This window comes from Chanos chanos, chromosome 15 (assembly GCF_902362185.1).
Source record: "Chanos chanos chromosome 15, fChaCha1.1, whole genome shotgun sequence".
Classification (NCBI taxonomy): Eukaryota; Metazoa; Chordata; class Actinopteri; order Gonorynchiformes; family Chanidae; genus Chanos; species Chanos chanos.
This window is the reverse complement of record NC_044509.1, coordinates 7,520,651-7,532,828: the sequence shown is the minus strand read 5'-3', so window position 1 is coordinate 7,532,828 and position 12,178 is coordinate 7,520,651. Positions and strand designations below refer to the sequence as shown.

General features: G+C 42.5%; 1 protein-coding gene across 1 annotated transcript in view; it reads left to right on the top strand.

Moving 5' to 3' along the window:
• The first annotated feature begins 852 nt into the window (after positions 1–852).
• dnah10 (dynein axonemal heavy chain 10) overlaps positions 853–12,178 on the top strand; it is a 33,035-nt gene continuing 21,709 nt past the window's right edge. Inside the window, exons 1-26 of the mRNA XM_030792986.1 lie at positions 853–1,078; positions 1,600–1,748; positions 1,958–2,066; positions 2,522–2,637; positions 2,742–2,967; positions 3,170–3,327; positions 3,436–3,666; positions 3,945–4,135; positions 4,445–4,643; positions 4,908–5,102; positions 5,191–5,361; positions 5,795–5,971; positions 6,320–6,460; positions 6,777–6,934; positions 7,078–7,229; positions 7,726–7,890; positions 8,187–8,394; positions 8,485–8,641; positions 9,003–9,482; positions 9,651–9,809; positions 10,074–10,190; positions 10,448–10,550; positions 10,662–10,840; positions 11,014–11,225; positions 11,357–11,513; positions 11,939–12,172. Coding sequence (XP_030648846.1) covers positions 853–1,078; positions 1,600–1,748; positions 1,958–2,066; positions 2,522–2,637; positions 2,742–2,967; positions 3,170–3,327; positions 3,436–3,666; positions 3,945–4,135; positions 4,445–4,643; positions 4,908–5,102; positions 5,191–5,361; positions 5,795–5,971; positions 6,320–6,460; positions 6,777–6,934; positions 7,078–7,229; positions 7,726–7,890; positions 8,187–8,394; positions 8,485–8,641; positions 9,003–9,482; positions 9,651–9,809; positions 10,074–10,190; positions 10,448–10,550; positions 10,662–10,840; positions 11,014–11,225; positions 11,357–11,513; positions 11,939–12,172 — 4,770 coding nt within the window. The remainder of the gene's footprint in view (positions 1,079–1,599; positions 1,749–1,957; positions 2,067–2,521; positions 2,638–2,741; positions 2,968–3,169; positions 3,328–3,435; positions 3,667–3,944; positions 4,136–4,444; positions 4,644–4,907; positions 5,103–5,190; positions 5,362–5,794; positions 5,972–6,319; positions 6,461–6,776; positions 6,935–7,077; positions 7,230–7,725; positions 7,891–8,186; positions 8,395–8,484; positions 8,642–9,002; positions 9,483–9,650; positions 9,810–10,073; positions 10,191–10,447; positions 10,551–10,661; positions 10,841–11,013; positions 11,226–11,356; positions 11,514–11,938; positions 12,173–12,178) is intronic.

The following is a 12,178-nucleotide window of genomic DNA, read 5'->3' as shown; positions in this document are numbered from 1 at the left end:
ACCTGTGCCTCAACACCAGTGTAGTGTGTACAGAATAATCTCTGTGTGTACAGTAGTGCCCTAATTATCCATGTATTCTCTCGATACTGGACACGCTAAGGGGACTTTTCAAAGGGGTTTATCTACTTTTCAAAGTCTAATTATGTTATGATGATAATGATTATGGTCGCCGAATTTAACCGACTATAATACTGAGGCGGCTGTAGTCAAAACTCTAGTAAGCCTGTGCGCCGTGGAATCACAGACAACAGAAAGCCTGACAGAAAGATATTATGTATGTCATCGAAAAGCCATAGAACTTCACGATTTGTGAATCCACATCTAAAATAGCTTTGAGTGACTCAGTCCTTTCTAGGCTAACTGTTCACCAGTCTCCCCTGCTGTTGACGGCTGTCCGCTACAGATCAGAAACATCTCAATTTTGAATTAGCCCTCTATCTCGAAATAATGAGATACTATCTCTAAATAACGACATACTATCTCAATATTTCGAGACTGTATCTCTAAATAACGACATGTTATCTCAAATTAATCAGATATTATCTGTAAATAATGAGATGATTTCTCTAAAAAACGAGTTGTCATCTGTTTATTTTTTCTTTAAAGTGGCGGAAACGCGCTTCCATACCTCAGCCCTAAAACCCGTCTTTGCGAAAGAGCCTTGTGCACTCTCTCAGGAGCTAAGCGTCTGCAGGTTTCTATAGTAACGCCAAACTAAACTGGAGGATCGTGTGGTTGCACAGCCTAGTCGCTCTAAAAACCGCGTCAAAGTTTCAGTTATTCCGGTAATGGTAATCTAGCCAATAACACAGTTAACCTCAGTAAATTCACTCCCAATCAAATGGATGAGTAATGGCTCTAGACGACCCTCGAGTGATATGGATTCGAAACAGAGTGTGCTCCTCTTTTTACCTACCCGACCTAAAATGCTTCGAAGAATTGCTTGGTCGTGGCGATGGGGAAGAGGAGCAGAAAATAATACATTTTCTAAATGTAGTTACCGAGGAGGAGACAACATCGACTCTACTTTTCTTTAAAGGGATACGAGAAGAAGAAGTCGAAGTCGTCGTCCCAGCTGGTAATAAACTGCATCTAAGTTAGCTGTTTGTTCCCGTGTTGAATGTGCTGTTACAGCCACAGGTGGAATATCAGTAACTCGACAGGTCCAAGCAAATGAAAGAATTTAATTAAAATAAGTACAGCTAACTATACTTGGTATCAGTTGGTTTGTTAAAGAATATCATTGCTTTAATGGAAACGTACAAGGATCCAGCTGAGCTCGCGAAGGATGAAACTATTGCGGATGAACTTGAGCAAAGTAAACGTCCGTGTCGAGCAGTTTCACAGCTTGGATACAGCAATATGCATTTAATGCATTTTTTAACACGAGCCGTCCACATTCCAGACTAAACAGTGACACACTAAAGGGAATAACCCCAACTATATTTTAAAAGCAGCCCACTATAAACGTAGTTGGTATCTGAGGTGTTCTACTCAGGGTCATTCTTGCATAATTGTAAACAAATACTAGATGAATGACACACAACTTCAAAAGTCTGTCAAACCATACAAGCTCTGCTTTCCCCTGTGCCACTGCAGAGCGACACAAGGGTAGACCATCTGAGGCCTCTCACTCACCAGAGACACAGAAAAGAGAGTCTCCTCACCCTGAAGATGACTTCCATTCTCAGGATCTTGCAGTAAAGGGAACGTCAGACATCACTGATCTGAAGGAACCTCCATGTGATGTAATAACTCTCTCTCTGTTGGATTGCACACCGCCCTTCCCACACATAACACTACTGATCCTGTATAGTACCATGTTTTTAATCAGTTTATAGACTTTCAATGAAAATCAGTGTTGCTTTCTTGTTAAGCATGATGGGGCCAGTCATCTTTTTGAGAGAATGTATTCACTCTAATCTTGTTTATACCTCCTGTCAAAAACACCCACTAGAGGATAGAGGTCCGAGTTGTGTACCACGTGGAACTGCATGTGGCAGTGAACCAGGTCCCTGAGAGATTCATGAAGTCAAATGTTCTCTACTTTCTCAGGAATACTAAAGGTGGGTTATTCACAATTAGTGTAAGCAAGCTTTGCACATATAAAATGTGGGATAAAATGTGTTTACGTCTAAGAGCAACATCCTCTATGTTGTATAAAGTGTGTTTTTCTCTATTTAACTGTTTCATTGTGTTTTCTTAAAATTATTTTTGTTTGATTTTCATGGTTATCTTGGTTTTCCTTTTAAGAAGTCTTTTGTTCTCAGTCAGGTGTTGTCTGCTAGTGGTATCCTCAGTAGTTTGTCTATGGCAGCATTCTACTGAAAACGCACAGCATTAAATACAAGGAGAAACACTCCTCACGTGTCAGAAAGTCACAGAACTATGTGTTATCTGTTTATTTCTCATGTCTCCTGGATAAGGATCTTAAAAGTGACTCAGCTGAAATTGTGATTTTGGAACTAAGAGTGGCCTGTTTGCTGTAATGCTGCTTCTTCCTGTGTTGTGTCTATTTCAGAGACCATTAATGAGCCAGTGGACACAAATGAAGCAAACAATTTAATGCCCCAGTTTCTGGAGATGGGAATGTTGAATGGTCACTCCTTACTGATGCTTAGGGACGTCATCAGCTATGTATGTTAAGAACCGAAACTCATCACTTTATGTCAAATATACTGTTCCGTACCTAGAGCTATAATATACTTCCCTCCCTTCTCTCTCTTCTTTTTCTCTCATAGGTGTACATACCATTGCTCTCTGTCAACCAGCTTAAGCTGACTGATGGTGGCTATTACCAGGGCGCACAAGTGCCTCAGGACGGGGACAAAGACAGGGGCGAGTCAAAGCAGCAGGGGGAGGGGCCACTGGTGGAGTCTCAAGGGATGTTTATGATCAGGGATGAGCTGCTCAACAGTACACACAAGTTTCTGGGTCACATAGACAGAACCATGCAGCAGCTTAGCAGTATGTTTACATCCTTTAAGATTTATAACATATGGAATTGTGTTACAAGGATTGTGTTTGTGCAGTGTTGGTCACTTTGTGCTGTGAGGGTAAATGGATGGGTTTTTTTTGCTGTTTTGGTGCATGTCTGTCAGTGGATGCTGAATGTGTGTGTGTATGGCTTTGTGTGATACAGTGTGTAGTATTTGTCGCTGTGATGCAGGTGAGATTAAACTGCACATCCCTGAGATTGACTTGGAGCCCAATGAGGAGGAGCTTCTGTCTTCGCCAGATGTGATACAAAAACTAGAGCAGTGTGTAATGAACTGGCAGGCTCAGATCACCATCGTTATCGAGGAACAAATGAAGAAGAAACCACAGGTGTGTTCTTGCAGTTTTCCTGAGAAACACTAACACAGAGGTAAAAAAATCAGAACGAGAAAAACAGAACAAATGAACAGTGACTGAGTAGTTTTCTCCCAACGTCAGGGGCCCGGGCCCATTGCTGAAGTGGATTTATGGCGTGAACGCTCTGCTGTTCTGAGTGCCTTAAGCGAACAGTTAAAGCTCCCCGTGGTGGAGAAGATTATGAACGTTGTGGCTGCGGCTGAACCAGTGGCCATGCAGAACTTGGAAATGAGAATGACTGAACTGACCCGATACTACATAGAGTCCAAGGACAACGTGCGTTTCCTCGGTACTCTGGAGAGACAGCTGAAGGTGAGTAAATGCCGTTGGGCTCACCTTAGCCCTGTATCTGAGACAGTCTGCTCGTTTGTATAGGACGTTTAGATCTGTGTTTTTGCATGTTTAAAGTCCAGAATCGCATCTTTGTTCTGTGTTCTCCGCTGATAGCTCACACAAAACGGATTAAGCTCCTGTATGTTGCTGTCACCCATAGAAAGCCTAAATGTACCAGAAGAAGGTGAATTCATTATCTTTGATGATAATGAAATTATTATGATCATTATTTTTAAATTTTGTTTTTTTTTCTACAGAACCTGGCCACTGCAGTTGATTTTAGTGTGATTCTTGACACCATTCCGGCTCTGATGAACAACTTGCGCATGGTGTGGATCATATCTAGCCATTACAACACTGATGAGAGGATGGTGCCTCTGATGGAACGCATTGCCTGGGAGATAAGTGAACGTGTTGCTCGAGTCGTCGACGTTCATGTTCTCTTCAAGTGAGTGATCTCCACCAGCTCAGCTTTTAAACCTTCTCAAGAAAATGGTCATTGGTAACTGTACTGTACATGTGCGTTCATTTTCTTCCGCTCTCGTTTCTTACCTTCTGGGTCATTACAGGATCAAAGTGCTGAGTTGTCACTCTGGCTCAGCATTTTTCATCTTTTCAATCTTTTGAAATCCACAATGTGCCCTTCTTAAAAAAAACTGTAACTTCCCTTTAAGAATGTGAAACTTGAGAGCTCACCCTCACGTAATCTCTGATACCTGGCAGCTCATCTTTTTTCTCTATTTGTGATAATGGGCAGAGACAAGAGGGAGGTCGCTAAGGCCAAGACCTGGGATGCTAAACAGGTCCTGGAAATGTGGAAGAGTTCCTATTTTGAAGTGCGAGCTAAGTTGGAGACATCAGGCAGGGGCGCTCGTTGGGAATTTGATCGGAAAAAGCTCTTTGAGAAGACAGACTACATGGCCTCCATCTGCCAGGACCTATACAACATCCTAGAGGTCAGATTAACCTACTTACATTTAGGCGAAGTGAAACACATTATGAAGTGAAGTGTAACAACTGAATTTGTAACAAATGTAACACTCCTATTTCACAAAAGCTGTGATGTTCTGTCTTTCCTGGACACCTGCTGTTCTGTTGGATTTGTTCTAATACATATAGCTCCAGTATTTAGCTGTTGGATTTTAAGAGGACAGATGTGCAGAGACAAGAGTGGCCACAACTGAGCTGGGTTTATGTGCAGCTTGTTTTGTCGTTTACAGACCATTGAGGAGTTCCATAATATCTTTGGGCCTGAGCTGAAGGCAGTGACTGGAGACCCCAAACGCATAGATGAGGTTCTTCATCGGGTTAACTGTCTGGTGGTGCCAATAGAGACGCTAAGCTTTGACCCCTTTAACGTTCGCAAGATAAACAGTTGGAAGATGGTCATGATGGACTTCAAGAACAAAGTTCAGGTGAGGGCAAGGTACAGTGGGAAGATGATACAGTGATCCTTCTATCTTGTCTTCGTTGCTCACTGTGTTGTTGTTGTTGTTTATCAAGGCGATTGAAGGAGAAGCCATCAAATTCATTGACCAGTCTTTCAAGTCTCTGCGTTCAGCCGCTGCGGCCTTTGACCTGTTGCTCAAGTTCAAACATATCCGTACCCGGGAGACCATAAACAATCAGATGATGAAGAAGTTCAATGACATTTTAGCCCAATACTGCAAAGAGGTATTTGCATAAACAATATCTTCCACAGAATCATAAAACAAAGGAAAACACGGTAAACCACTATACTTACATTTGGAGAACATAAGTGTATTGATTTGCTTTTGGCCTGGTCATCTGCATTGTACACGAATGTTGTCCTAAACCCTGACAGGCATTTCACAGTGTTGTACATACATTCTTTTTCAGCTGTCTGAGTAATTTTACTGCTGTGTTGTTCTCTTCGAGCACCCTCTGACAGCTGTCAGTCATTAGCATATTTTCTGATTGGTTCATGCCAGGAGAGGGCGTGGACTTGAGCTAAATTTCAAGCGGAGGAATATGGCACGGTTCATAAAACAATGTGGTAAAAATCTGACAAGTCCTCAGCCTATGCGCTGAGAGATTTCTGATTGTATCCGGACCCGACTGGTTAAGTGTTCTGTTTGTGATGCAGGTGGACATAATAAATGACATGTTTCTGAGGCACAAAGATAACCCTCCTCTGGATAAAAACCAGCCGCCAGTCGCCGGTGCCATCCACTGGGAACGCTCGCTGTTTCAGCGCATCAAGTACACTATTGTCCGCTTTCTGGAGGTTCCCGAAATGATGGAGACCGAGGAAGGGAAAGCGGTAGGCTGATCTTCTAATTAACCAGCCGTTTGGGATATCAGTTTCAAGACAGATAAAACCTATTAAACATGTTATGCAGTGAGGTCATATTTGGAATGTGTATCAGAGAGGATAAAATTTGACTGATCTTGGTTCAAACCCTGACACTGTCATACTGTTTTAAGGTTTGCAAATCTACAATGTGTATTGTTTGTTTTCTGTCATATACCATGGTTTACAAGAGAAACTTGTGTAAAATAGCCTGAAATGGGACCAGCAGTATTTCCAGTGCCATTTGCAACTGATGAGCCACATTCTTTTAACCCTCTACTCTTTTTTTTTTCTTTTTCTTTTTTTTCTTTTATGCAGACCAAGGCCAAGTATCTGGAGGTAGCAAAACGAATGAGAGACTATGAAACGAAGCTCTATGAGCGATGGAAAGAGGAAACTGAGCAGAACATGCCCCTGTTGATGAACAGGAATCTGTTGCTTGGGATCAACAGCACAGGGGTCAGTTCTCAAGAAAAGAACAGAAAAAAAAAGACGACACGTATTTCGGATAGATTCTGTCGGCTAAATTCATTTCTCATGCATTATTTTTCATTCACAGCTGAGCTGTGATTCTAGTAGGTTTTTAGTAACAAAATGTTGATGATCAAAGTTATATTACATTGATCACATATCTTGTGTTATATTTGAATCTCATTTTGAAAAACATAGATAAAACTCACACAGATATACCTCTTATTATATGTGTAATGTGGAGATTTTCGTGTCCATCATGTCTTTATTAACTCACTCTCGGCCCTGTTTTGACACTCTGCAGGATGATGAGGGACATTTGGAAAAGGGAATGCGGTATATGGTGGACTTTGCTCCAGAGCTGAAGGAGGTCGTGGCTGAGACTAAGTATCTGGAGCAGCTAGGCTATGCTTTGCCTTCACTAGCCTTTAATTTTGCTGTACAGGAGGACAAGCTTCTCAGGTAGTTTTTCTCTGCGTACTGTTTACTGAGCCTTAAGTCGTTCAGACACCACCTGACCAGACACCCGTCTTTGTTCTTTCGACAGCGCACTGTGTGTTTCATGCGGTATTTTTTTGGGTTTAAATCCATGCTCTCTCTGCCAGGTATTTGAGTGACTTGAATAACCTGGTGAACCGCTACCATACCTTAATGGACAGTCTGAACGACGTTGAGTTCATCATACTCTCTGAAAAGATTAAGGAGCTCAGGAGGGTCCTGCGTGCAGGCTGCAAAAGGCTCAGCTGGAGCTCTCTGGGTAAAAGATCTCTGTGATTCATTATGAGTTATGTAGCATTGTGAGGTGATGTAACACACATGGAATAGTGTTATTCGCTGGACTGCCTGCAACTGCATAGACATAAGACCATCCTTAACCACCACTGTTTGAGAGGGGGGAAAGAGATTCTGGTCAACCCGTTTATTTGGGGTTTAAGTAGGGATTTAAATGACAAATCCTAGAGATGGGATGCAGACAGGTCCTGTTAGCTACTGCATTGATGCGGAACTCCACTCTGGAAATGCTTAGTTTATATTTAGTCTTCCTTAGAAATTAAGTGCTCACATCTGGTATTTTCTTAGAGGCGTGAAAACGAAACGTAATCGTGAACTCCCCTCCCACACAAAAGATCAATATGGCTAAATGTAGCACTTTTATCACCTTCAAGATCTATGTGGATGCGTATCAAGTGAATGTTTTATCGGATTATCTGCTCAGAGTCAGCCTCTAAATATTTATTTTCTGTCTTTCTCAGCCATTTCAGAATTCATTAAAAAAGGTAACCAAGCAGTCTCGGCTTTTGAGATGGTTATGTACCAAATTCAGAACAATGGAGAAGAACTCAACACCATTCTTCAGGTCATTGAGTCAACAAACTTATTCAAGTTCCCAGCTCCACCTAAAACTGGTGACTTACCAGGTGAGATGTAACTGCACTGTTTAATAGTGTGTAATTGTTTCAGTAGCAGCAGGCATTTCTCGTTCCTCACAGACAGGTTTTCCCAATTTAAAAAAGTCAAAAGCATATTTTCCTGCCATTGCATGTGTCTTCTGGTTAACACCTTATATTACTGGAAGATATGAAACATGAATAGAAAAGCACTCACAGGGCCAATTAGTTTACTACAATAAGCGCAGCTATTTGATTTTTGTGTGTCATTTTGAACTGTAAATTTACAAAAAAATGTAACATGCCAGTTTGTTTCTTTGCTTCAGGGGTGAAGGAATTCTGTGAGTTGATTGCGAGGCAGCGGGCCAAGGACGTGTGTGTCCTCAGCATGAAATACACATCCGTAAAAACCTGCCTCTCCAGCATCGAGAGTCTGATCGTCCAGACATGCACCGGCAAAGCCAAATGCATGGTTCCATACTACGCTTACTGCGAGCGAAAGATTTTTGACTCTCTCACCAAGATGATCCTTAGGTGAGGCCAGTTTGACTTCTTTTGTGTTATCAAATCTCATAAGATGTCTTTGTTTTAATACTAAGTCGCTGAGAACTGTGCCGCATGCAGGAACCTTCAGGCTTTTAACGTGGCCTTGATGGGGGACACTCCGCTGTTCCAAATCGAGACGGCCCTGTCGGCCCCTGAAATTGTGCTGCACCCCAAAAACAGTGAGGTGTACAAGCTGATTATGCAGTGTGTGCGAGACTGTGTGGAGAGTACCAAGGTGCGAACATTTTAATAAAAGTGTCCAGATTTACTTAGAAATTATTACAGTAAAAAAACAATTGGCACTCTAGCCTGATTTACTTTGAGTATTGTTGTAATAAACATGTTTACTTGAAATATTGTAAGAATGACCTGCTGAGATTGCATAATGTATGGACCATATTTTAATACTCCAGCGTTATAAATGTTCGTTCAAAGCAGTAACTGTGCATTGCTATTTTGTCCATGCACATCTTCTTCTGATATACACTGAGAATGTATTTAGCTAGTATTTTTACAGTGAAAAAAGTTGTTTGTATTTGTATGAATTTAAAGAATGTCGGGCTTTAATATGTCTGTCTCTTCATTACCTTGTGTAGTCGTTTGTGCGGTGGATGCATGGGACGTGCATCGAATGCCCCCCACAGCGTGTGGAGGGAGAGGACAAGCTGATGGTCCTGAGTTTCTACAATGACATTTGTCAGCTCCCCCTGGTGAACGAACGCGCCACGGCCATCTCTCAGTCCGTGCATCGCCTGCTCAACTCCGTGAGCCGCTACCTGAACAGCTGGAAGCGCTATCGGCCTCTCTGGAAGATGGACAAAGCCATCGTCATGGAGAAGTTTGCGGCCAAGAAGCCGTCGTGCGTCATGTACGACGAGAAGCTGCAGTTCTACGCCTCCGTCAGCCGGGAGGTGGCGCAGCATGCTCTGGTGAAGGACGAACACATCATCAGGCTGAACCTAGCACCGCTGGCCTGTTCCGTGCTGGAGAACGCCCAGGCCTGGGTCACTTCTCTGGGACGGCTCCTCAACGAGTCGGCCAAAGAGAACCTGTTCGGCCTGCGTGCTGAACTGAAGGTGCTGATGCTACAGCAGCCTCTAGTCACCAAGCACTGTCTTTACAACATGTTACAGTCACCAGATTAATTGTATGAAATTCATAGAACTGAAACACTAATGATGTAATATAAATCTCAATATGTGTGTGTGTGTGTGTGTGTGTTTTTAAATACTAACTCTGAACAGCAACTATCAGACAATTTGAAGAAGAGCCCAGACACTCTACAGGACCTGAAGTTTGTCCTTGCCACGGTCTCGGACATTCGGAATATGTCACTAACTGTGGAGCTGAGAATTGCCGACATTCAGGAACGCTATAGAACCATGGCCCTGTACAACGTAGAGGTCAGCGCACCCGCACAAGAGTTTCACAACAGACACCTTAAAAAAAAAAAAATCTGGGTAACACTTTAATTCTTTAGAGTGTTTTTAGCTGGCATAGTGTAGCATCAGCAGTACACGTAAGTGTCAAAATAGTCAAAAACGGTGTTGAGTTCCCTATGAGTGGATAATAAGGCATTATAAATGTTCATTAGTGCTTATGAACTGTTGTAATATTTTGTGTCAGTTTCATGTCAGTAAAAATTTGTATGGTCTCGTGCTACAAAGACTACAGAGGAAGAGCTGGAGTTGGCTGCTAACATTGGCAACATCTGGAGTGAACTATTTGCTGAAGCCAAACAAGTGGATTACAGCCTTACCACAGTAAAAAAGACTTTCACTGAGGTAGGCTTACTTTTTCAAATCAGCCGTCTTGTGCTTTAACCAGTTAGGCTGAATTTGCTGTCTCTGCTCTACTATATGCTACAGAAAACATCCGGGATCAATGTGATCAGAGGAGATGACCTCTGTTTATGAACAGATCACCTCTGTGTGTGTGTGGTTTTTTTTTAATAAACCAAAGCTTAACCTCTGTCATTCAGATAACTGGATAATTGGAAAATGAGTTATTGATGATGAATGAGTGTCTTTGTGTTTTTCAGATCACCAAACAGCAGGTGGAGGAGTACAAACAGGAGCTGGTCATCTTTGCTGAGAGCTTCAACATGCACGGCCCAGGTGCTGTCGGAGATAACCTGGAAAGGGGTGAGTCACATGACCACGAACCGTTGAATGAGAGCGTAATTATTAAAAAAGAATGTAAAACTCTTGTATGTTTCAGCAAACTGAACTGTTGTCTCATGGAAATCCTTTCAGGACTGACAGTGCTGGAAACCTATGAGATGGAGTTAATGAAGATAGAAGCCACCCGACATGAGCTGGCCAATGCAGAGAAACTGTTTGACCTGTCAGTTACGATGTACCCTGAACTGCTGCACGTGCAGAAGGAGATGAAAGGCCTGAGGCAGATCTATGACATTTACAGAGCTCAGAAGGTCCGACCCTCTCGTGTGTCTGCGGATGTGCAGTGAAAATGCCTCTTAAGTTAGCTAAAAAAGTATTGACTCGTACTCTCATTAAAATGAAGCATGACGTTTGTTTATCAGTGTGTGTGACTGCTCAGTTCCCTCTGTGTGTGTGTGTGTGTGTGTGTGTGTGTGTGTCTCAGGCTGCTAAAACAGAATGGTCTCAGACTCTGTGGGCAAACCTGAACATCCAGCTGCTGCAGGAAGGCATTGAAGGCTTCATCAAGAGCCTGCGCAAGTTACCCAAAGACGTGAGAGCGATGCCTGTGGCCTTCTTTCTCGACGGACGCATGAAGGAGTTCAAAGAGTCTCTGCCTCTTCTGTTAGACCTGAAGAATGAGGCCTTGAGAGAGAGGTGAGAGAATAAAGTTTAACCCATTTTTATTTAGTTACACATTAGCAGTCATCTGTGCATTTCTAAATTGTTTTTTGGGTGGAGTTCGCCTTTTGAGGTTATGGATTATGGTTTGTCGGCTGTTCATTCAGACACTGGAAGGAGCTTATGGAGAGGACCAGCACCAGCTTTGACATGAATCCAGACACTTTCACTCTGGAAAATATGTTTGCCATGGAGCTGCACAAGTACGGCAGCGTCATCAGTGACATTGTAACCTCAGCGGTCAAAGAACTCAGCATTGAGAAGGTCGCAAATCCATCTGGCATCACAACGTGCAATTATCAAATCAAATCGAATTATTTTGACATGATTTTGATGCTTTCTGGTCTGACCAAACTGGCCACAAGACATATCTTATAGGGTGTCATTCCAAGGTCAAAGGTAAAATCTTAAAAGGACTATGCCTTTGAGGTTAAAAGTCTTTGAGTCTGGAGTAGCCCTAACATGTAAGAATGACTTTCTCTGTTGCATCTTTCAAAGGCTTTCTGAAGCCATTCTTATATTAACATGCATGTAGTCACATCACTCTGTGAACAGATTTGCAGTATTGTGTTCATTTTGTGTATTTTGCAAGTCTTTTTTTCTAACCTTTTAGCAGCTTGACCCTTATAATTGAAAGGTGCTGTATATATAAAAATTATTTTTATTTACCCATTTTTGTGTGTGGGCAGGGTGTAAAGGAGGTGGTAGAGACCTGGGAGAACATGAAATTCACCGTGCAGCGCTACTTCAAAGGAACGCAGGAGCGAGGCTCTGTTCTGGGATCAGTGGATGAGATTATGCAAAACCTGGATGACAGCGCCATGAATTTACAGAGCATGGCCGGCAGCCGCTTTGTGGGGCCCTTCCTGGCCACCGTACAGCAGTGGGAGAAGAACCTGTCACTCATTAGTGAAGTCATTGAGGTTAGT